We start from the raw sequence: 23776 nt of genomic DNA on the forward strand, positions 1-23776 counted from the left end.
TTCTTAGCTAGAGCCATGGCCCTGCGGGCCTTCGGCCCTTGTGTTTGTGCAGCTTCAAGATTCCGACATGCTTTTCTCTTATGATAGGATGGATGTTTCTGAAAGCGTAGGTAGCCAGAAGTTGCTACAAGTTTTGGCTTATGTGAGAGTCCGTTCCGAGCTGTCCTCCTCTTCACGGTTTAACTAGCCTTGCCTGATCGGGCAAGGCGTCACCTGACCCCTTTGGGCGGAATCAAACGCTCACTGCCGCTCAATCCTTATCTAGCCTCCTTCCATCATCTCCTCCTTTTCGTTTCTTCTTTCCTTCGTGTCTCTTCTACCTTAGATGGTTCGAGGTTTCTACCTGCTGCGCTGCCGGCGTGCTCCACCCAATTTCATCCCTACCCGCTAACCGTCCCTCAACCGGACGGTCCAATTGTCGGCCTGGCCATTGACACTGAAGCCCGAGTAGCGTCTCTGCTATGCCAGACCAGCCACTGGCTGTTCATGTAACGGAGGCATAGTCGAAGCCATCACCTCCCTTTCTCAATTCCCTCATTCGCGCGACCATAGGATCCAGTGTTAATGCCACCCTCGAAGCAGTCGATCTGAGCGATTTCTACTTCTCACCCATTTATTATCTCCTCGTACTTCTCTTAATACATAGCCTCCTCATTCTCAGCTCCGATGACGCGATTGAGTTCTCCATGTTCAGGAGTTTCATCCGGCCGAGGGGCGATGTCGCCGTCATTGCTGTTATCTTCCCATTCTGTGATATTCTCATGAGCGTCGCTCGCAGCGGACATGCTGCCAGCGCTGCCACCGCTATCATCTTCCCATTCTGTGATATCCTCATGAGCTTCGCTCGCAGCGGACACGCTGTCGTCCACGTCAGAGGCCTCGTAAATGCGAGAGAAATACCCCCATCGGATTCTACTACGCTCTGCTTTCCAATCATCCAAAGTCGAGTTTGACACTGGAAGCTTCAGGCCATCATGGTAGTCAGTAGAGACTACCACCCATGTAAAGCCGGATGTGGCCGGCTCAACTTCCGCCGTCTCCAGCAGCGTATATCCGACATAACTGAGTGCTTTGGTCCATGCATCCCATCTAACACGAGTCGCGCTGCAGAAGTCTGTCGGAGAGAGCGCTATATCGGTGGAAAGCTTGTTTGGATCGCATCCATTAACGAGCGCAGTGATTAGTGCATCACGAAGTTGTTCCTCTTCATAGTCTTCGTGATTTTTCGTATAGGCCAGCAACAGATGAAGAGCACCCGCACCATGATTATCAAGAGCGGTCACGTCAGCGCCTTTGCTATCAAGGATCTTGAGAACTCCGTACTGCTTTTTAAAGCAAGCTAAAAGCAGAGGAGTTCTACCGTAAGGATCACGGCCTTCCAGCTCACAGCCCATTGCTATCAAATCACTAAACAGCCCGGAAAGTTGTACATGGCAGACTAGATTACCAGCATTTTTACCGGCATTTGAGACCCACCGCCATAACTCTCTAATGGCACAATGCATGATATTTTCGGGTTCGTGCATTGTGGGCATATTAGGATCGCAGTTTCGTTCAACAGCAGCAGCAGTCATACGTCGAGCATTTTCAATGATCATTTTCAGCCTACAAGGGGAGTATGTCCGCTCGTTGTATGTACTGGTAGAGGCTTCTAATTTGTGCCGAAGGTTCATCCAAATGGTATACAGGAGCCCTCCACCATACCTAAAAATTGATCAGAGTAAATTCTCAGGCCCTGCAGACAATGTGGCGAGTGCAAACTCACGAGTCACCAACAGGGACCATCAGAGCATTCGTGCCTTCGCGTAGGAGGAACATATACGCTTCAAGCGAACCGAAATAAGCTGCCTCCTATCACATGTCAGCAAAGCTAGATGCCAAACTTTCTAACTTAAACTAGATACAATGTGAGGGTGCAAATATGTACTCACCGATAGAAGGGACCAACCGTACTCATCGCAGTCATAAGGTGAGGCTTCGCCAGCTGCGAAAAGCTTCTGCAAACCCATGACATCATTCTCTTTTGCGCAAATGAAAGCCTCCGACGTGGTGGGCACCGTGTTGTAAGTTTGGACGAGTCTCATAATCTTTGGCTCCATGCCTGTCCCGAACTGCTTGAAAAATGCTGCTGTAACTCCCACTGAGGAGAGATTCAGTTTGGGAAAGAAGGATAGCCGTAATGCTAGTAATGATGACGAAGATTGGCCAACCCTACGGGCTCCTTCATCATGCACACTAGTTTCTAAGACAAGGATTCCGGCAGCGGTATGGATTTGGTGCCTTCGCTGGAAACGATGCGCTCTTTGAAGCTTAGACGATAATATATGATGCTGATTTTGGTTTCGGCTCTTGCTTCTTGACGAAGATGCCTTGGAAGAGGTGGTCCGAGTGGCTGGTGCCGACCCGAGGTGGTGAGCGGCCCTTTTACAAACTTTGCAGCGTCTGCTTCGCGCCGCCAGAGCAGCGGCCTCATGACCATAGACCAGTAATTTTTCAAACTCTTCCTCAACCCAGCGTGCTTCAGCACGAGAAATCTTGATAGAACCTTCCGTCATTAAATTTCGGATGGCCTTGGATAGGTCCGTCTGCATTAGCAGGAGCGGTAACACAATTGCGCCGAGGTTTTCGCCCTCGAAGAAGATCTCGTTGTCTTCAGTCTCCGTAAGACTAATGGTGGTAATTTGTTGTGTAAGGGATGAACAGACATCATCAAGTCGAGTCATGAGTTTGGAGGTCGAGATTTTATGCTGCCGAACGAGTGCACCTTGCTCCCTCCGGCCGTGGGTCAAGCTCTTTTTGACAGAGCTCAGGCTTTGATTGATAATCTTTGCACGGTCATCAATGGCAACATTTATGCCACTGAGCTCCGCATGGCCAGAAGCGAGAGACTTCTCCACTGTAAGGAACGAAGCGGAATTGGCCTGCTTAGATGACTGGATAGCGGCAGAAACTTGCTGGACACCTTGTTCTATGGTATGCGAAGATACTGTGACGTTTTGCCGTAGGTCTGAATAGTTTGCTTTTGTTGAGGCGTGAGCATCTGCAATATCTTCCCTAATAGCTTTGAGTTCTCGACGAAGGACGATGTCATTTTGCCTGTACAGTTGTCAGTGTGCGATTCAGGATACAACGAGTAGCAAGTTCATAGTGCATATCGTAGAGAGGCAAGGAAGTATGTTATCTGATATGCCTATGGTCATACTCGCAGGTATCACTTGAATGCGGCAATGGTATCATCTAAGGAAACTGCACATCGTAGGGCCGTTTCCGGCATATTTGATTGCATGTTCACATCATTTCGGATCAAAAGCGGGGCTACGTTGCTTACCTTCCGGTCAGCGATAGGGCCGTGTTTAGAGTGACCATGTATCTTTCAATTTGCTGACAAGACTTCAGGACCTTTTGATCGTCTAGCGCCCAGCCCAAGCCCTTTCCCCATTGTCTAAACCATGCATCGTTTGCGTTGCTCTTATCGTTTTTCGCAATCCGCTCGAGCTCCTCAAGCTCTCGCTTACAACACCGCAGCGTAGTCTCAAGCTGAGGCAGAAGGACCTGCGAATCCTCCAGCGCATACGGCGACCGACTGTATTCGCTGGCAAAGGCTCGGACTTGTGCAACAATCTCTGAGAGTGTTTTAAGGTCGCTCAGTAGGCGAGGGACGTCCTTGGACGCGTTACGGCACCGCAAGTATAGATCTGACGATGCTATACCTAAGCGGAAAACGACGTCTGCGAGACCAACAACGGCGAAAGCGTTAGCGGCTGTTGAGTAGGTTGACATGGCCGACGGCCCTTGTGCCAAAAGACGTATGCGAAAGAGAAGCTTGCCCAAAATAAGAGACTGTATTGATTGCAAAGCAGTTTCCGAAAACTTTGAGCCTGCTGGATTTCCTCGAAATCAGACCTCACCAAGCTGTTCATGCATGGAAGAAGAGTAGAAAGCAGTTGCCCAGTGCCAAGATATGCATTGTGATCTCAGAAGGCAAAAGAGGCGATAATTCCTTCCCCATCGTTCATGAGTCTTGATAGTTACTACTTACATGATCTCGTCTTTCAGAAAGATCATCAGTAAGAAGTAAATACGGTGTACATATATAAGAGAGTTCTGGTTTCTTTCTCCATCTACAATCGTTAAAACGGCGTTCAAGAACAATCAGAATCGGCTGCCAGCGTGCTGGAAACTAGTCCCTAAGAGATTTATCAGAAGTGAAGCTCCGCTCATAGCCACAATCGAGCACCGCATATCCTCGAAAGCATTCCTCCCATCGATAGAGGTTTTCCGGAGGAAGCACTGCACAGTGGTAGAGCCAATTTGCGCATCGCCTATCGGGTCATCGAGCCATATCTCTATCGTTGGATAAAACCCATAGAACGCATCATTGTCTGACCTACCTGAATTGAACTTCTGGCCTGCAACGCGAAGGCCAACTAATGCCATGGTTAGGTTTCTTGCTTTTGCAGCGGAGTTCTGCCTCCAAAACCGATCCCTTCAAAGGTGAGGTATCCGGACTTAACCGCTCCAGTGCTGTGAGTAGCTACGGGGAGGCATTTGACGTCAACGACAGTCGCGGAATGAGTCTCCGAGTCGCCAATAAAATCGAAGTAAACTGTGGACTTGGTGGACGCCCAGGACCAGGAAGGGGCAATCCACACTGTTGGCCTTGGTTGGCACCGCCGTGTACTGGCAGAGGTCCTCAATTAAGGTATCCTCCCACAATCCGGCCAAGTACTGGGAAGCCCTGGTCTGCCTGCATTCCCACGCAAGTTCGTTAAAAGTGACGTGAAGGAAACGAGCAGATAGCAGAAGATATGGATCATATGTCGAAGGCATGTTCTGCTCTGGTAAGTCTTTGCTGGCTTTACCCGTTCTATCTCTGTTGTCTATGCGATGTCTGAAAAGTTGTCTCGAATCGTCAGACTCGCTGCAGGAGAACGACTCGCTAGGTCGACGTCCAACGAATTCATCTGGGCCATACTTGTCCGCGAGATGCTAATGCTGCCAAGGTCGCCGAACATAAATGGGATGTAGCATGCGTTCATCATGACCAGAGAGCTCCAGCTTACGAGCCTCGTATCGGTCCGAAGACGGGGCATGGAAGCCTTGATCATCGCTGGGCGCGCTTGTAGCACCAATTGTCAGGTAAGCATCTGCATAAATGGTTGCCATTCTTTGAGACTCCTTTTGCCAGTCTTCGTCATCGTCTTGAATGATACACATGGAGTCGATCCACAAGTATCTAATACCAAGTCCCCGCGTGAGAACAACGGCATCTCTAAATGTGCCGGGAAGTTCCTCAAAGGCGATGTTTCTTTGATTGGACATTAAAGTGTTCCTCATGGTCCTTATTGGAGGCCTCGAATCTCCCCAACAGTGGCTTAAACACACGTATTGGGCCTTTTCATTGTTCGTTTCGTATAATTTCAGGTCTTGCCCTGTGGTCTCATGGCCCAGATCGAGGACCCTTTTTGGAAGAGGGGCTTCCAGTCTCCGTCTGCAATCGGTGTGGGTTTAGATGCATTTGCGGATCCATTCCTTTGCCCTGGAGAGGCTTTGTTGTGAAGCTGTATTTTCTATGAGATTGCTTTTCGCCACAAAGGGCAACGGGGGTCGCTGGCCAGTTTCTCGAGAATAATTACCATCAACATGTTATCGCCAGAAACAGTTGCGACGTTGTACGATAGAAGCATAAGAGTGTTGCAGCGCTTACCTGGAAGATGAAAGAAGGAGAATGTATAGATCATCTTTCCTCGATCACACACGCTGAATCTATCCCAAGCAGTACTTCCATACATAAGGCGAAGACGACGTTCATGAAGCCGGCTCCATTGCTCAGGGTTCAGGAAGCATTGAGCGCCACGAAGGATCAAATCACATACACGGCAGCCACGCTCACTTGATGATTGTAGCTTGACGAGGGTGACGGTATGGTCGAGACAGGCAGAGTCGACACAATCAGACCGTGAGCAATTGGTATCAGAATCCAATGAACGTTCATTGGAGGAGTCGGGGTCAGTGATCATTGACCTAGAGAGATGAGAGCTAGAAGCATGAGAACCGAACCTCCCAGAGTGTGGCAGGGAGGGCTCGGAGAGGGGTTTATCCGATGCTTGACTGACACGGCCATGGCTGTTCACTTTGCACTGGTCGGAGCCCTGCTGGCTCATATTTATCATGGCCTTCGAAGTGGTTCGGGCTAGCGAAACCATTGTGCGTGTGGTGGGTTCCTCCCCATCCCAATAAACCGGTGCAGAGCGGGCACGTAAGGTCTGGGGCTATTGACCAACTAGATTCCCAGTCACTGTGATCGCGCTCGTTCAAACCTTCCTGCTCACCAGTACCATGCGAATCGAGACGACTGTTGCCATGGGGCCGGGAGGATGAAGAGGCTGAATATTCACTTTCATCATCCGTGATCCAGCACATGATAGACGTGGAGGTGGATTGGCGACTTAGGTGCAAGAGTAAGTACTAAGCAGAGGCTTCTGCCATGCAGTCCCAATATTCTCCGCTAGCCTTCGAGCTTGAGAATTGAAGAAGTGAGGAAGGGAATGCGAACGACGGGAGTATGGAACTAGTGACGAGTTCTGGGGATGCTGTTCTCTCTTCATCGAGATTGCGTGAACGGATCACAACCTCTGGATCTGTCAAAATATCTGTGCGGTAATTGGGATGCATGCAGTAAGTCTTCCACACACCATCTTAGATTTCGGACGAAAATCATCTACGAGATCAGCCATCAGCTGTCCGACCACTCATAACCGGGGAGTCGCTCACTACTTTCCTCCGCTCGAATCATTGTATCACTGACAATTGCAGACGAAGTCAGTCTAATAGACTAAGTGCATTATATCTAATCGATCGGTATGCAGTGCCAGTTGTATGAAACGGCGTCAACTGGTACTCTCCCTGGTATCGAACGATGGCAGAGTGTAGGTCGACAATGGTGAGTTGGTCTGGACTCTATTTCCCGTTTGGGGAAAGGTGAGAACTTCTCAACCCTAAAACCTCGTGCACTTAGGTGCAGAAACATGTGGCTACCTGGAACGAGTAAAGTGGTGGCATCGATACATGATGTAGACGAGGAAGAGGCGCAAAAGGAGTATAGTCAATAGAGCACTTCCTATCCACCTTTCTGACGTAAATTTTGACATTTTTCTAATTGGTTGTTACAAACGCGATGACGGATAAGAGCTTATAATTGGCAGATAAGCGCGCGGCCCACCAGATTATGCCCAATCAATGTCGCAGTAGAAAAACAAATCTGAATCATTAAGCCAAAGATGACCTAGCAAATATCTTTAATGGGTTTAAGGTTGCAATAGATGTCTGTCATTCGTTGAGACTAATTTAGACACTTGCGCTACTGAGTTTCAGCCACCAATGAGAAAAATGTCAAAATTTACGTAAAGGTGGATATGCTTCAAAGGTCTTGGGTGTTCAAACTTATGATGAAAGCGGTGGGCTCAACTTGACCAGGGCAGCTTTTGTGCCAAATATGTTTAAAGTAATTACCTGGTCAGGTTGGCTTCTGGGTTCAGTTGGTCGGCTAGTTAAGGATTAATAGTAACTACGTAGTAAGTTACGTAATACAGCAGCGCCTAACATAGCTAAACCCCTGTTCTTCGGCCTCAGCCGCGCCGAGTCATTGTGAGGAACACAATAGCAACATCTACTACGTGGTAAGAATCTACAAAATTGACTGGTAGATCGGACTATAGGTTTTATTGAACCACGACTCTCTATTACTCCATGCCCATCTATCTTCAGAATGGATCTTCCGGCCAATGCTGGAGCCTCTTCACCACTAGATCCCACTGCCACAACCTTCAAGATGCCTGCACAACCAAGGATATTAACGTCGAGTGAACCTGTCGTCGAACTACTCACGAACGGACAAATCAAGCAATCAAGACCGCCCCCAGCGAAGAAGGAGAATCAAGCAAGTAATGCTGCTCAAAACATATCGAAGCCCGCTTCGGAAGCCGCGCCAAAAGAAGAAGGGGCCGAGAAACAGCTCTCCAACAAAGAACTTAAACTAAAACAGAAGGCTGAGAAGCAGGCAAAAAGGGCGGCACAGAAAGCTGCCCAAGACGCTGAAGCACTGGATAAGGCTCAGCAGCAGCAGCCAGAGCAATCCTCCGCAGACCAGAGGAGGCCATCAAACACAGGCAAAGCACAGCCGAGCCAAGGGGTCAAGATCACTGACATGACCACGCATCACAAACGGGCGGCAGATACTTCAGTCAAGAGTTTGCCCATCAGGCCTCCAACAGGACTCACATCTCAGACTAAGGAGGCAGAAGCTGAGAAGAAGTCACCCCCAGAGAAAAAGGTCACAGTATTTAGCCATCTCTACAGCAAAGACCGCCGCACCGGCATTGCTGGCGTGAGCAGGGAAATTCACCCCGCTGTTCTCACCCTAGGTATCCAGCTTCGGGATTACGTTATCTGCGGCGGCAACGCTCGCTGCGTCGCCACCTTACTAGCATTCAAAAAGGTCATCCAATCCTACACCACCCCTCCATCTGTCGCCCTGCCCCGCCACCTAACAACGCATCTCTCCCACCAAATCTCCTACCTATCCTCCTCTCGCCCCCTCTGCACCAGCCAAGGCAATAGTATCCGCTGGCTGAAAAAGCTAGTCGTAGAGCTCGACCCTAAAGTCTCAGATCCGGATGCGCGTGATTTCCTCTGCAAGAGCATCGACCTCTTCATTCGCGAGAAAGTCACACTAGCTGACGAAGTGATTGCGCGCGAAGCAAGCAAGAAGATCGTCAACGGCGACACCGTCCTCGTCTATGCCAAGAGTAGCGTTGTTGAGAAAAGTCTTCTGACCGCTCATCGGGAGGGTAAGGCATTCAGCGTCGTGGTTGCGGACTCAAGGCCATTGTTCGAGGGGAAGAACCTAGCGAGGAGTCTCGCGAGGGCGGGGTTGCAGGTGCAGTACTGTCTGCTTACTGGGCTAGGGAGTCTGAATAAGAAAGTGACCAAGTGCTTTTTGGGCGCTTCGGCTATGATGGGCAATGGGAGATTGTATTCTCGAGCCGGGGCGGCGATGGTGGCTATGATGGCCAAAGACTCTGGCGGTATGGTTCCGGAGTTTGGGGCCGTGGGCAATGTGCCGGTGATTGTGTTGTGTGAAAGCGTGAAGTTTTCGAGCCGGGTGGTGCTGGACAGTATTGTCAGTAATGAATTAGGGGAGCCGGATGCACTGGTGGAGCATGAAGACGATGGAATCATTACTCCTTCGGTGGCCCAGCTTCCAGCTCCTGCTGCTGGTGCAAAAAAGGGTAAAGGTGGCAAGGCAGATGCAGAAGAGGAAGATGATTCAGCTAGGAGGAAAAACTTTGGATTGGAAGGATGGACGGAACAGCCAAATCTGCAGCTTCTAAACCTCATGTACGATGTTACGCCAGCGGAGTATCTGGATATGGTTATTACGGAGTTGGGGAGCATACCGCCGAGTGCGGTGAGTGCGGTCAATGGAGTTTGGGGTGGGGAAGCATAATGGAAATGGTTGCATTTATGGAAAAGTGCATGTAACAGCGAGCATTGCTGATTAGTGTTCCAACCCATAAAGGAACTTTGCATCCAAACCAGGGAATGGGAGCATGTTCTATTCGGGGCAGAGACAGGATTGTCCGCTGGATTGATCAGAGAGCAATCTAGCAAAGCACAGTCCGACAGAAGTATGATGTCAAAACAGTCGAGTCTCATTTCAACAACGAGAAGTGAAAGAGCTTGATGAACACGTTGCTCAAATACAAGCTTTGTCGAATATTAGCCTTTTTATGGCTTATTGCTCCTCACGGCAAATCAGTTGGTTGCCGGCCAGAAGAACGATTCATTCTCGACTCCCATCTCCCGTTACAGCACTCGCCAACCTCAAATCCCATCAACCTTCCATTGCCATATCCCGCAAATTACCGGTGCTAGAACTACATTAGCATGCCGTATGCCTTATGATGTACCAGTCCAATTCTACCTTGATAAATCCAATATCCTGACTCTTCTCCCTGAAGCACTGTCTGCAGATATTGAGACCGTATTTTCGAATCAGACCGGCTTTGTGGGTGCAGACTCGGCTGTAAGATTGGAAAATCACGTCAGCAGCTGGTTGTGTATAAAGTGGTGTCGCACTTGAAGTTCAAGTAATGTGATGTACGGGTTTGAAGACTTTTCTTTAGACTTGGATACAGGAGATGTGTTTTGAAAGGGTCTAAAGACGTGGCCAAGGCATACCATTCGCGAGATCCTTTGCCGTATGTTCGTGGGCGCGAGTACCAGACTGATTCGTGAGCCATTTTGAGGTTGTGTTTGGAAGCTTAACGAGAGGGTTTGGAGGAATGCAGAAGGCTGGGTTCATATCAGTGGTCTATCTCTGACAGTACTAAGGGTGTAGTACGTACGGTGAAGTCGTAAGCTGTCTCGCTATCGATGGTGATGTGGGAATCCGTGGTCAAAGCAATTGCGATGTCGAATTTGGAGTTTCAAGTTCAACGGAAATGTGTGCCAAGAAAGTGCGGAGCGCTAAGCCTATCACAGGCAGCTAAGCCTGATCCGGTAGTTTGCGACTCTGCGATACTGCTAAGTTAGTTGTACACCTCACGCTGACTTTATCACTCCCAATTCTCATGCCTGAGAAGTACTGATCAACATGGTATGTAGTCTTATCTTCACACTTACAAACAACAGCAACTGACACTCCGTGCCCTTCAGTCCAGAGACTCCTCCGCAACCTACATCCACATGCACTCGCCCCGCCTCGCCGACCTCTTCGAAGAATTCTGCCGCCCACCCTCCGCCACCACCCCTTCCAACCAAATCCCCCACTCCAACAATCCCTCTTCCACCAACACCGTCACCAACCCTCAAAACTCAACCGGCAATCACAACAACAATGACAATATGGCCCAGCTCCCGGGCCACTTTCTCCCCTTTGAGGAGATCTTTCTCCCTCCGCACCTCGTGCCCGTGAACCCGGAGGACGAAGATGATGTGGTGCCGGATATGCACGCCGCGTTTGGGATTAATAGGGCGTTAGGGCAGGGGCAGGAAGGTGGGGGTGGTGGTACCGCTGGTGGGGCCGGGCATATGAGGGAGCCCGCCTGGAGGGACTTTGGGTTGGAGGAGCTGGTGAGGAGGGGTCCGAGCGGGACTGGGAGCGGGGAGAGAGTGGGCGGTGCTGTTGCTGCGGCGGTCGGGAGGAATAGAAGGGATGGGAAGAGGAGTGGGTTGATGATGATGCGGTGAAGGGTAATTCCCTGAGTGGGGTATAGTAGTATGGTTTTGAGCTTATCATACCCGAAAGTGGCTCTCACCCGCATTACTATCCTTACGACAATGACACCATCCACAGGGAATCTAGTAATACGCAAATTCTCGGGTTGGCTGAACGTCACACATCATATCCTCACTACATCCACCCTGGCTCGATCATACACTTTGTGCAGGACGCTCTTCTCGCCCTTCTCGTCTTCACTCAAAAGCCGTGGTTGGAGCGACATCTGCGAGTATGTTCCAGCGCCTCTACGTTTTGAAAGCGTGCTAGGGTTGATGACCGTGACACCTTCCACAACCTGAGCAGGAAGGGTTAGCAAAAAGCTTCAAGCTTCGGATTGGGTCGTTGGATCACTCACCCTTGCGAAAGCAGGAAGTACGCTTGGTGTTACCAACACGTCAGGCCTTACATTCAACATCTCTCCCAACTTCAGATAACCTACGTCCAGACACGCTCCGGTTGCTAGCCCGGATTCGGTACCTGTCTTTGGCAGATCTTCCCTGGCGACCGGCGGAAACAAGGGAAAGTAATGCCGTTGCTCGATCAAATGTCGTGGCAGTCGTGACAGCATGTCCTCCTGGTTGCTACCGCCAATGACTTCTTCTTTCCGAAGCTCTCCAAGAACATCTTGGGATGACACTCCTACTACCACTTCGTTTAACCAGAAGGTGCATGGATTTGTCATCATTCTCGCTTGTTTCGGAAGTCCTAGATCCTTCCGTGGCAGCTGTTCTTGTGGCCAAGATACGTGCTTGCTGACGGCGTCACGGACGCTGGGAATGAGAACGACTATGATGTTAGGGTTGGCGTTGCAAAGCCGTTGTAATGGAGCGGCGATCATATGGTGAAAGAGGGTGGACATGGTTGCATCTAGGTCAAGACCTTTGATGTCAGGTAGATCGAAGGTCCCAGATGCGAGGAGAGGATGCTCCACGTCTAGAAACGGACCACTCAGAACTAGGGCATCAACACTATCATCTGCTGCTTTCGAGCACAAGGCATTCAGAGGCTCAAATGCCAGATTATCGTCCGCGCAGTACGGACCTGCGCCAAAGATGACGTTGAGAGGAGATGATTCAGCCGTATCGCCAAGTCTTTCATTGCTTGCTTCTATCGCAGTTGGTGCAGATCTTGGGTCTGGAAGGAACGGAATGGCCAGGATCTCCGAAACGACGAAGTCTTCGCCCGAGGCATTTTGACCGCGAAGAGCGACGATCTGGCCTGGGAAGAACCGGAAAGAGATTGAAGAGTTAAGCTTCAGTGGTACACGTCGTCCAGCCCCCATCCGTCTTGATGTCTCAAGGACGAGCGATGCGGCCACAAGTTTTGACTCTGGGGTGTCAGACGCAATCCGGCCAACTGCCACAATCTCACTTGTGCTCTGGCAAGCTGCATTGCCAAATGCGGCATCTTCGAGATTATGGGCCTTCTGAACTATACTAGTAAACTCATCAATTCGTTCGTCGAGGATTTCAGAGGATTCCGAGAGGCGCATCGCCATGGGCCTGTATGCAAACTTCTTCACGTCTGTGTTTGAAGTGAACTTGATCCGTGATTCGGCAAAGGGAGCAATTGGTGCTCCGGCCCTAGGCAAGTGCTCATTTAATGTCTCCACCACCAGTCCAGGATTTTGTCTTTCCACGAAAGCAACAGGCCTGGGAGGAAATTAGCGACTACGCCATATAAATCGATATCGTGGTCCATACTTGAATCCCTCCTGAACATCGCCTCTACTCGAAGCGTTGAAAGCTCCGGGGCCACCATTGGTTTCTGGTCTGCTGACTTTTCTTGGGGCTGGTATGTCAAAATTTCCTTTTCGTTTTCCACCATTCGCATTGATGGCGGTCCTGCGCGGCAGCTTATTCGGCGTGATCTCGTCGAGCCTATTCAAAACATCAGCGGATGGACCATAATCTGCCTGCTCATCCGTACATCCCAAACACATCACCCGAGGCAGCAGCTCGAGGAGTTGCTGCTGCGCCATTCCGTCGATCGGTGCGTGGAGCATGCTTTCCTCGGTTCTCTCGCTCCAGACCATCCTGCACATCCTTCTTGAACATGCGTACAGTGTCGAGATCGAGTTTCGTCTCCTCAGATCCCATCTTAAGGCTGTAGGATTCCCATTTATAGAACAATTCCTGCGGGGAGATGGAGTGCAGCCGCAATGTAGACTCGAGCTCACCCAGAACATCGGGTGGTAGGCCATCGTCAGAAGACGGACAGAAATAGCTATTGAGATCTTCCTTCATGGCTGATATCTGGGTGTGATGAGAGATGTCTGGTTGCAATCTGAAAGTGCGCAGCCTCCAGCTAAAGTGGTTTTGGAGGAGACGCGACCTAACGCGTGTAGATAATTAGCGTGGAAAGTAACTTACGAACGCCAAGCTGGTGTCTCCTTTGGTTGGATGTTGAATCACTACCGCCGCCATTTGATCCTTTGGGTTCTAGGAAGGTCGAATTTGGCGAGGAAAGTGTGAGGCTCTCTATTCACGCATCTTGAATTACTCTTCGCCGAAAGGCCATGGCATCTACCACAATTCTGAATACTTCCCCCGTGCAAGAAGCTATGAATGACTTGCACATATCAGAAAAGGACACGATAGCAAAGTCTACTATAGCAGATACATACTCCGCGATGATAGACGATATGTCCTTGCCGCTCTCCTCTGCCGATGGCCTGGTTAAAAAGCCTTTTGCAAGGCCGCTGGATTCCGCATTGCCGGCTCCGAGGCCCGTGCTGACGTCTGAACAACGGAAAACGTATGATGATCTCTTGAAAGTGGTCTCGTCCTGGACAGAGGTTCCGGAGACTTCCGCAAAAGGAGCCACCAAGTCCGCTATCACCGACACTGAGCGCATGTTCTTGACCCGCGAATGTTTACGCCGCTATCTACGAGCCACGAAATGGGACAAAGGCGACGCCGAAGCAAGGCTGATGGCAACGCTTGTGTGGAGGCGAGAATATGGAGTGGAGAAGCTGACGGCTGACTACATCTCTAACGAGAACGAAACAGGCAAGCAGGTCATCACTGGGTATGATATCAATTCCAGGCCGTGTCATTATCTCGTGCCATCAAGGCAGAACACCAAGGGAAGCGAAAAACAGATACAACACTTAGTCTTCATGCTGGAGAGAGTGATCGACCTAATGGTGCCAGGCCAAGACACTTTGGCACTTTTGGTCAATTTCGCAGAAACAAAGTCTGGTCAAGGGGCCACAGTGGGACAGGCACACCAATCCTTATATATCTTACAGAATCACTACCCGGAGAGATTAGGGAGAGCGCTCGTCACCAACGGTAAGTTTTCCTGGGGCTGGTGCAACGTAGAAGCGAAGTGCTGAACGATGCAGTACCTTTCATGATATGGGGTTTCTTCAAGCTGATCACCCCCTTCATCGACCCATTGACCCGAGAAAAGCTGAAGTTCAATGAGGATTTGACACAACATGTCCCTCCGTCTCAACTTCTCAAACAGAATGGTGGTGAGGTCGAATTCGAGTACGACCACACAATCTACTGGCCAGCGCTGAGCAAGCTAGCGGAGATAAAGAGGCTAGCATCTCAAGCTCGATGGGAAAGGGCCGGCAAGCACGTTGGAGAAAGCGAAGATTATCTTCGGGGGGGCAGCGAGGAGAGTTTATTCCAAGCGAGGTCCGAGATTGACCAGGTCAATGGATTGGCGTCATAATGCAGGGAGCGTTGTTTGCCCGCTTTCATTGCGTCTGTCTTCCAAAAGCATGCTTGATTTTTACTCTTATTTAGTTGGCAGCTTGTGCTGGTTTCATCTCGAACCAGGTTAGAGCACATAGATGGATAGAGTTGTATAGACAGCCACATTCAGATTGATAGCCATAGCTGAGGACATGGGTATGTCCAATGAGCACACGTGGGCGTAGGTCTAGCCATTGTTAGGGTATTGACGCATTCATGTCGGTTGAGAGATAGGATGAAATAGACCTGCAGGGCATCGAAGAAGCAGTCTATTCGACTCTTTCAAAGGCTCTTCTGCCGGACGATTCCGCTGCCCCGTGGCTGAACCTGCAACTGTCCGGATTGGGCAACGGATGAGGTGTCGCGTACCCGTTCATCCCATTCTCAGTGCGATTGACCGAAGAGTAACAAGTTTCGGGTAGCCACACATGGCGGTGGGCTTGATTGTCCAGTGCTGGATCCAACTGCTCGAACCCTGACCAGAGATGCGCGCCGTGACGATCCTCACCGGAGCTATGGCCGGGATCCGGCTCCTTTGTATCCACTTTGAGGAGTATTCAAGTATGGAAAGCCTCCCCAAGTCCCCACAAGGTGGAGCGTAAGCGGGCGCCTAGCAGCTGTCAGTTGAGCTGTGTCCCGTCCAAGATCCCCACTGATCAAGAAAATTCACCCCGTTATCAATGTCGGCAAATTTTCACGTGTCAACCAGAAAAGATGGGCACCTTGATTCTCAACCTCTATCTCTGCCTACTACGTAGACCTCATTCAGGCTATTGGTCATTTGCTGTGTTCTGGTCCAGACCATATATGCTTTGGTGCAGCACTTCTTTTGGCAGGACGCCTCCAAGCCTCCCTTCGCCAAACGGCTACCAAATTTGCTTCTCTATTCCGGCGCCCCGTCCACAAATTCCCCAAGAATGGCCGATTCGTCGGTTGCCCCTCCAGGAACAAGCTTGCCCGCAGCGGTCCCTCTCCAATCTGGTCACAAGACTGGCTTTGTTCAACCTTCGAGTTATCTTCGACCACAACATCAGACACGATCCATGACCTCCAGACTGGAGAAGCAGATCGACAAAGATGAGAGAAATGCTCTGGTAAGCTGCTCATCTACCTCACTGCTATCTACCGCAGCTAGGATTGGCGCAGTAAAATGCGCCCGTTACTATGCAGTCTTCAATTGAAGCCCCTACAGACTGACCAGTTCCTTCATCTATTAGAATGCAATTCGCAAATTCCTGAAAGTCCGCACGAGTTACGATGTCCTACCTCTCAGCTTCCGCCTAATCATCTTTGATACTGCCTTGACTGTTAAAGAGAGCTTAAACATTCTGGTTCAAAATGGTATCCTGCATTCCTCATGCTCGGTCGATCTCGAAGCTTACCAGGCCCTCTTCAGGCATTGTCTCTGCTCCGCTATGGGACTCCAGCTCCTCCACATTTGCTGGCCTTCTCACCACCTCCGACTACATGAACGTCATTCAATACTATTGGCAGAACCCCGCCGCATTGGTGCAAATAGACAGATTCATATTGAGCAAGCTAAGAGGTGCGCAATGTACCTAGGGACACAAAAGAAATCATGCTAAACCGGTGCAGATGTCGAGCGCGCCCTTGGTGTTGTACCACCGGAGACGGTCTCGATTGACCCCGAGAAACCCCTTTACGAAGCATGTCGCAAAATGCTGAAGTCTCGAGCCCGTCGTATACCTCTGATATCGCTAGACAGCCAGACCGGACGGACGATGGTAACAAGTGTCATCACTCAATATCGCATCCTGAAGTTCGTGGCTGTCAATGTTGGTGACACGACGAAGCTACGGAAACCTCTGCGTTCTTTGCATCTCGGCTCTTTCGAAAATCTTTGCACAGTATCCATGGATACGTCGGTTATAGAAGTCATTTTTCTGATGGTCAAGAGGAGTATTTCCAGTGTGCCGATTGTGACTTCGCAAAGTAACGCCATCAAGTGTCGAAGCTGAAGGAGTCGTTGCTAACCCTATCTAGATATCCTGCTCAACGTGTTTGAGGCTGTTGACGTGATCACTTTAATCAAAGGAGGGGATTACGAAGCTCTTCAGCTCTCGGTCGGTGAGGCGCTGAAGAAGAGACCTCAAGTAAGAAACTTCACTCACAGTCAAGGGCTCTAACCAACCCGCCACAGGACTATGCAGGCATATACACCTGCTCCATGGACGACGGGCTCGACACCATCTTCGAGACCATTCGCAAATCTCGAGTTCACAGATTAATGATAATCGACGAAGGTCAACACCTCGAAGGTCTGCTGTCACTCAGCGACATCCTCGACTACATACTACTAAAAGGCGAGGCCGATGAGATCGCAGATTTATGAGACCTCGCTACACTCGAGTTTTTGCTACGATACCTTGATTGAATGGAGATAAATGCATAGCAATGGCGTTGGAGGTAAGGCTGGATCAACCATGCAGCTGATTCTGGTGGGTTTGATGGATCGTCGAATACGAGATGGGAGCTTGGAGTAATAAAGTTAGATAAGCGTGGAATGGGTGGCAAACTGAACTTTGAACCCAACTGAACCAGACAGAAATAGTGGTCTAGACCGGAACCCCGGGTGTTGGCAATAATTCGGACATGATAGATCAACCGAGCGACTTTTCCTGCTCGAAAGCATTTCTAGCCCTACCGAGAGTAACGCCTTACTTCAATCGCTCAAACCTCCTTCTCCATATGCGCGCCATGAAGCTCGGTAGAAAAGGAACGCGATAGCCTCTTCTGCTGATTTAGCACTTATCTTCTGACCCATGTTTGGAGTGGTATCCCATCGCCCAGGTTGTCATTTACAAAGGATCTATACCCTGTGAGATAGAGGCCACTTGGCAGCGTGGATCCTGTTCACAAATCGTGTATGCTTCATAAATTGCTACAGGCATGTACAGCGTTATCTTCCCTTGAAGGATCGGGAAAATGGGCAGCCGGGGGAAGGCCCCGATCCTTGGACTGTTGCAACACCTGGATCTCCGTGCTCTCTTGGGAGGTCCGGGCTGAAGAGCGCCCAATTGCAGCACGATGGGCTCAGGGAAGAGGAAGGGCATACAAAGCAAGATACGGCCTTCGAAGAGGAGCCGGTGCAAAGATTTCCCTGGCATTGCGTAGGTTGAATTGGCTCTTTGCAGAGATTTCGTCTAGGAGTAATCCCTTGTAGTTACCTTGCAGCAGCAGCAGCAGCTCTGCGACTCTTTCCTAACCTCTTCTTGCCATCACCACCAAGACCACCCGCCTTCATCTTTTTGACGGAGAAATCCCGCATATCGGCGGTACTTGCAGCATCGCCACTTTTGGCGAAGCGTTTCTTCCCGCCGAATCCGAACTTCTGGTCTCGTTTTTGCCGCTTGAATTTGCTGCCTTCTCCTCTTCCTCTGCCGGGTCCGCTGCGGCGATCGGGCTTCCCACCTGAGTCGTCAATGTTGATGTTCTCGAACAGGTCGTCCGCCTCGTTGACGGTGCCTGTGTCCTGACCTTTTCGTTCTGTGGATTGTTTTGTCAGCTATCTAGGAACTACAGTCTTTCTGCATGTAGTGGGGGGACCATACTCCTCTTCAGGCTGCTTATCTTTTCCAAGGTCTGCCTCTTCTCCTTCGCCCTCTCCTGCTCTTTTGCTATCTGCACCGCCTTGCCGAACTTCTTTGCATCTCTCACCCTCCTCGCCTCCGCGGCGGCCTTCTTGTTCGCCGCTTCATCATACATCTTCTTCTTGACTATGCCCATGTGCTCGTCGCTCTTCACCATCTCGGCAAAATAATCGCTCGGTCTGGTGAATGGAACCTTTTCTTTCTTTAGTAGGCTCCGTGCGTCCGTCGCTGCGGTGCGACAGATGCGGTAGAATTCTAGTTCTCGGGTAAGGTCGTCGTTGGGGTCTGGTATTGAGGCAGAAGCTGGGGGTAGGGAAGTCAGAATTAAGGAGTTGTGCGCAGAGAATTTCATTTTAGGATGCGTAATGGCGACTTGTCTAGTAGAGGCAATAAGGGCAGCGGTGTTGTTAATCGTGAGGCGTTGATGTGGTATCGTATCTGCGCGATCTTCTTCTGATAGCTCCGAGAGGGGAACATCGGAGTCGAGGTCGGCTTCTGAATCTGACGGACCGCCATCGGCAAGTCCCTTGTCTTGCTCTTCTGTGTTATGTCCGTTGTCGTTGTCATCGTCGTCATCATCGTCGCCATGATCGTCTGAGAAATCCTCGAATTCGTCGTCAACTCGCTGCGTGCCTAGTTCTGTTTTCGAAGATGACCGTTCGTCTTGTGTAACCGATGTGCTCTCTTTACCGTGAAAGCCAGCTTCGTCTTCATCTCCTAGAGATTTGGCCTTCTCCCGCTTTCGTTTCTCTGCTGCTTTTGCCTTCTTAGCCCTCTTCTCTGCCTCATAATCCCTGCCTTTATAGGCATCAAGCGCCGCCAGCAATTTGCTTTTTTTGGCCATGTCTCATGTCCTGACCCCCATTCGGCTCGTTATAATATAAGATTCAGGCTTCGATGAAAGCTAGTGGTGTGACTGAATTCTGCGAAATGTCTATGTTATGTTATCAATCCGTTCTCCAAAGCTGGTATATTACAATTGAACGGAGAAATTTTGAGACCTCCGGACCCTGGAAGTTAGGAATTTACGCGCTCCCGTAGCGGGCCGCGGCTGTCATCGCCTAAAATTACAGGCTTCAAGCCTTACCTGTCCGCCCGAAGTGTGCATTGGCAACTGCTACGAATCTCGTCAAAGCCACAACCTTGTCCATGTGGGTATGCTCGTAGCGGAGAGGTGAAGCCACTGTCCTACTCAATTACATATCTGAAGATGATCCCCCGAACCTTTCTTGCATAGCTTCTCTCTATCGATAGCACCAGGAACACACTCAAGGCGTGGTGAAAGGGAAACAGCAGCATTACATAGTATGTCTGCTGCGAATGCAAATGTGAGCTTCATCCTTTTCTTCTCACAAAGCCAGGCCAATATCGAATAATCCTCTTCTTCGTCCTTACCGCCGTATTGATGCCAATGGTGACTTTCTTTCAGACCGTGCATGCTTCTGGCCCCGGATCAGTAGCCACAACACCGCGTCCGTCTACAAGCGGCAGCAACAATGCCGCGACCCGGCTTTCTGAAGCTATTGACGAATTCTTGGGCGATGTGGAGCAGAAATTCAAGGTCATGAACGACGAGATTCTGACAAAGTGTTAGTCGTGCCTGGAACAGACATAGTTCACTCGCTCGTCTACTGACGCGAACAGTGGATGATATGGCCGAACGATGCGATAGACTGGAAGCGGAGTTGCTACTGAGGGAAGCTGAAGGGGCAAAGATTACATCAGGATCGACAGACGGTTCATCGTGAGTGAGCTTAGGTTGAGAATGTTCGCACGAGGAGCCGCACATGCAATCGTCGCAAGATGTTTCAACGCATTGGCTGCTTACACTTGGTTATAAATCATGCAGATATGGTTGCTCTTTATCTAACCACTTCCAATGGAGTATCGGGGAATATCAAGTTGTTGACCCAGCCTTGTCTTCTCACCACTCTCGAAAGTGTTTCGTTACGGGATTCCTGTCACGATTGCCCTCTCGTCCCGCATCTGCTCATAATGCTGAGCATTCCTGCTTCCTCGAATTGCCACCTGCACACGCACATTGTGTGCGCCGAAACCCTCGAGCGACACATCTTTCTCACTGTGGCCTATAATAAGCCAAGCATGTCTCGATTCAGTTTTTTTTGCTGCACGATCTTTTGCATCATCCAGCTCGCATGAATACTTCAGAACTTCGAATCTTCGTTCATCCTGTCCGCCTCTTCCCCCATCCGTTCCATCCATCGATCCACCAATTCCTGGTTCTCCTTTCTTAACTTGTTGACCTCATCCTCGGCCACATTCAATTGCAGATTCAGCGACACTACCTCGTCCTGCGCATCGTTCAACAACTTCGCCTTCCCCCTAGATTCGTCGTCACGGTCCCGAACACGAACCGAAAGCTGGCTGAGCTCAGATGTCAACTGGTTGATCCGCCTGCTGTCGACCTTTGACCTGGATTTGATTTTCTCCAGTTCCTTCGTGGTGCGGTCCAGTTTAGTCTGCAGCTCAGCTCGCTCCTGCTGCGCTCTACCAAGATCAGCTCGCACTTGTGCATGCAGCTCTGATTGGGCGGCAGGGGAGCTTGCTGGCACGCTTGTTCCTCTGCGGCCAACGATGGGAGGAGGCGGCGGAGACGTTGTGGCTTCGGCAGGTGTAGGAGCGGTCAATGTTGCGGCGGCAAGCTGTGCAGTGCGATCTGCCATTCGAGTGTCTGTTTACGAATTGTTAGTCTAGGGCCTTCAGTTTCGACATGGTATGGTTACAAGCTTCGTAGAACTCTAGATGGGCCTTTTCAACCTCATCACGCGCCTCCAACGCAGCCAGATATTCGTCCTTCCAGCTTGCCATCTTGACACCGACGCACGAGGCTGTCAGTCTGCACGAGACAGCTCGTCGTATCTTTTCTTCACAGGCAGGCGCATCGTTGTTCCCGTACACTGGCCCAGCGAAAAGGATCAATCGCTTTCAGATTCACCATATCGACCAGATCGTTGGTGGGTTTGCTGTCAAACTGACTCAGATAGTCCGGTGCCTGCGGTCTGAGCTCCGGGTAGGCCCATCCGCGGTTGGTCGGAACCTCCGAACCTTGCTTAGCGGTGTATGTCCCTGCAGCAGTTTATTACTTGGCGGGGAAAAGAGAAGTACTAACCACTAGGAGTAGTATAGTGATGCCGCTTTAACGGAGTAGGTAAGAATCAGTGTGACCAAAACAGATTGGGTGCCGGCAACACTTTTCGTTGTCGAAGATGAATTTATCAATATAAATTGCTCCATATCCACTATTCGGTTATGCGCTTCGTTGTGTTGACAGCGAACGGTATACATAAAGACCAAAAGAAGTGGGCTGTATCAGCAATCTATCTCGTTACCCTTGAACTCACCACCCGTAAGACACGTCCAGCATGCTTTCACTCCATCCTCCGTCGTTGTCTGCGTGGCTCAATAGACCGAGTAGCCTCCGTCGACCTTGTAATCACCTCCGGTGACAAATCTCGCCCCTTCGCCCGCCAACCAAACCATCACGTTATTCAACTCCTCCTCCTTGCCCAACCTTCCCAACGGCGTCCTCTGCTTCCACGTCACCTTCTGTTGCGTCAGCTCCGGCGTCCGGTTCAGCACGGTATCCATATATCCTGGACTGATAGTGTTGACGCGGATGCCGTACTCAGCCCACTCTGCCGCTAGGCATTTGGAGAGCATGATGACGGCGGCTTTGGAGGTGTTGTAGGCGGACTGCCTCTGTGGATAGTTGACTATGGAGCCGGACATGGACGCGATGAAGATGATGCTTCGATCGGGGAGCTGCGGGTGCGAATGCGAGGTCGCCTTGGGAGTGGTCTTTATCATGTATCGACCAACGACTTGCGCCATGATGTATGAGCCGGTCAGATTGATGTCGATGGTCTTGCGGAAGATGTCGAGACTCTGCTTTTCGGCGGGGAGGTTCGAGAATGCTACGCCGGCAGAGTTGATGAGGATGTCGATGCCGCCGAATTGTTGAATGACTTGTTTGACGGCAGCTTCCACGTTGCTCTCGTTGGTGATATCGACGTTGTGGTATTTCACGGGAATGCCAGTGGCAGTATGGAGAGATTGTGCTACCGATTGACCCAACTTAGGCTGGATATCGAAAATGGCCACGGCCTTGATGCCAGCCTCGCACAGAGCCTGAGACATAGCCAGTCCCAGTCCTCGAGCTCCGCTACAATAATCACTGTCAGCATGGAAAGCATCAGAAGTTCAGAAGGCGAGGATGTACCCAGTGACTATTGCTGTCTTGCCCTTGAGGACAAAATTGCGCAGCGTCGGCGGGAGATTATCCATCGTTTCCGTGGAGAGGGCCTTAGTATTCCCTATCGAGGGCTCTGGAGGTACATCACCGTTTGCAATTGCTGGGGTCGCCTGGTGAGGCTTTACAGAAGCATTCAGCTTCAGCAATTCACTCTGCTGTTTGAGAGCGGGCTCAGATGGCGATGCGCCACCATTATGAGACTGACATTTTAGCTCAGCCTTCTGTCGCAACGATACTTGGTGCGCCGCAGCCCCCAAGGGTGTGGAGGGCGGTGTAACAGTATGACGTCGCGGTGCGCAAGATGATGTTGCGGCTCCTGACCTTGGTGTCGGCCTTGACGAACCACCTGCAACACGTGATGGATGTAGAGATGCTGATGACATAGTGTGCCTGCGACGCCTTTCGGGCTGTTTTGCTTGTCCTTCCTAACGAACTAGGCGTGGTTGTGCAAGACCTCTCTTAAGTCTGCTCTGTTCCTTTGGGTGTGCTTCTCAATATTATTTTATGCTGTGGAAAGAATGTGAGAAAGAAGGGAAGAACAATGACAAGAGAAGAGGAGAAGAGTGGAATCTTTGTGAGAACTAGAGCTACTTAACACTATCACGGCACGAAATTCTCCATGAAAATAAAGATACCTGTTAGAGAATGCAGGGGCTCCTGATACGTGTGCAATCCCACGGTTTCTTCGTTCTTGGGTCGATCAGACACGATTTGACGCATTCTGTAAGGCATCCGTAGAGCCTCGCCTCTGAGCCAGGTTTCAGGACCTCTGTCGGCATTGTGAAACTCATACTTGGAAGCTTGTCTCTGCTGAGTGAAGCTCTCTATGCCGTTGTGGAGACGCCGCAATCGAAAGCTTGAATGAACCATTCGATGACAGTTATAGTCTAGCCACGTA

The 23776-nt window shown here is 50.3% G+C and overlaps 9 protein-coding genes across 9 annotated transcripts; 4 read left to right on the plus strand and 5 right to left on the minus strand.

The window, feature by feature from the left end:
• Positions 1 to 635: 635 nt before the first annotated feature.
• Positions 636 to 3780, minus strand: EPUS_06134 (uncharacterized protein; the record flags this gene model as incomplete). Its single annotated transcript, XM_007787982.1, has 4 exons — positions 636 to 1704; positions 1766 to 1851; positions 1932 to 3096; positions 3329 to 3780. 4 exons carry the CDS (start codon positions 3778 to 3780, stop codon positions 636 to 638), a joined length of 2772 nt encoding a protein of 923 aa, XP_007786172.1.
• Positions 3781 to 7768: 3988 nt separating this feature from the next.
• Positions 7769 to 11253, plus strand: EPUS_06135 (uncharacterized protein; the record flags this gene model as incomplete). Its single annotated transcript, XM_007787983.1, has 3 exons — positions 7769 to 9469; positions 9821 to 10087; positions 10720 to 11253. The coding sequence occupies 3 exons, from the start codon at positions 7769 to 7771 to the stop codon at positions 11251 to 11253; spliced, it is 2502 nt and encodes an 833-aa protein (XP_007786173.1).
• Positions 11254 to 11405: 152 nt separating this feature from the next.
• EPUS_06136 (uncharacterized protein) lies at positions 11406 to 13530 on the minus strand (the record flags this gene model as incomplete). Its single annotated transcript, XM_007787984.1, has 4 exons — positions 11406 to 11579; positions 11640 to 12936; positions 12988 to 13164; positions 13214 to 13530. The coding sequence occupies 4 exons, from the start codon at positions 13528 to 13530 to the stop codon at positions 11406 to 11408; spliced, it is 1965 nt and encodes a 654-aa protein (XP_007786174.1).
• Positions 13531 to 13802: 272 nt separating this feature from the next.
• Positions 13803 to 14971, plus strand: EPUS_06137 (uncharacterized protein; the record flags this gene model as incomplete). The annotated part of the gene is made up of 2 exons (XM_007787985.1): positions 13803 to 14580; positions 14634 to 14971. 2 exons carry the CDS (start codon positions 13803 to 13805, stop codon positions 14969 to 14971), a joined length of 1116 nt encoding a protein of 371 aa, XP_007786175.1.
• A 940-nt stretch (positions 14972 to 15911) lies between these two features.
• EPUS_06138 (5'-AMP-activated protein kinase subunit gamma) lies at positions 15912 to 17347 on the plus strand (the record flags this gene model as incomplete). Its single annotated transcript, XM_007787986.1, has 6 exons — positions 15912 to 16088; positions 16212 to 16335; positions 16391 to 16540; positions 16591 to 16947; positions 16999 to 17108; positions 17156 to 17347. The coding sequence occupies 6 exons, from the start codon at positions 15912 to 15914 to the stop codon at positions 17345 to 17347; spliced, it is 1110 nt and encodes a 369-aa protein (XP_007786176.1).
• An 831-nt stretch (positions 17348 to 18178) lies between these two features.
• On the minus strand, positions 18179 to 19449 carry EPUS_06139 (uncharacterized protein; the record flags this gene model as incomplete). Its single annotated transcript, XM_007787987.1, has 2 exons — positions 18179 to 18501; positions 18567 to 19449. The coding sequence occupies 2 exons, from the start codon at positions 19447 to 19449 to the stop codon at positions 18179 to 18181; spliced, it is 1206 nt and encodes a 401-aa protein (XP_007786177.1).
• Positions 19450 to 20016: 567 nt separating this feature from the next.
• On the plus strand, positions 20017 to 20353 carry EPUS_06140 (uncharacterized protein; the record flags this gene model as incomplete). The annotated part of the gene is made up of 2 exons (XM_007787988.1): positions 20017 to 20194; positions 20250 to 20353. The coding sequence occupies 2 exons, from the start codon at positions 20017 to 20019 to the stop codon at positions 20351 to 20353; spliced, it is 282 nt and encodes a 93-aa protein (XP_007786178.1).
• A 417-nt stretch (positions 20354 to 20770) lies between these two features.
• EPUS_06141 (uncharacterized protein) lies at positions 20771 to 21434 on the minus strand (the record flags this gene model as incomplete). Its single annotated transcript, XM_007787989.1, has 2 exons — positions 20771 to 21297; positions 21350 to 21434. 2 exons carry the CDS (start codon positions 21432 to 21434, stop codon positions 20771 to 20773), a joined length of 612 nt encoding a protein of 203 aa, XP_007786179.1.
• Positions 21435 to 22025: 591 nt separating this feature from the next.
• On the minus strand, positions 22026 to 23261 carry EPUS_06142 (uncharacterized protein; the record flags this gene model as incomplete). Its single annotated transcript, XM_007787990.1, has 2 exons — positions 22026 to 22788; positions 22846 to 23261. The coding sequence occupies 2 exons, from the start codon at positions 23259 to 23261 to the stop codon at positions 22026 to 22028; spliced, it is 1179 nt and encodes a 392-aa protein (XP_007786180.1).
• Positions 23262 to 23776: the final 515 nt, after the last annotated feature.

This window comes from Endocarpon pusillum, assembly GCF_000464535.1.
Source record: "Endocarpon pusillum Z07020 unplaced genomic scaffold C708003, whole genome shotgun sequence".
NCBI lineage: Eukaryota > Fungi > Ascomycota > Eurotiomycetes > Verrucariales > Verrucariaceae > Endocarpon > Endocarpon pusillum.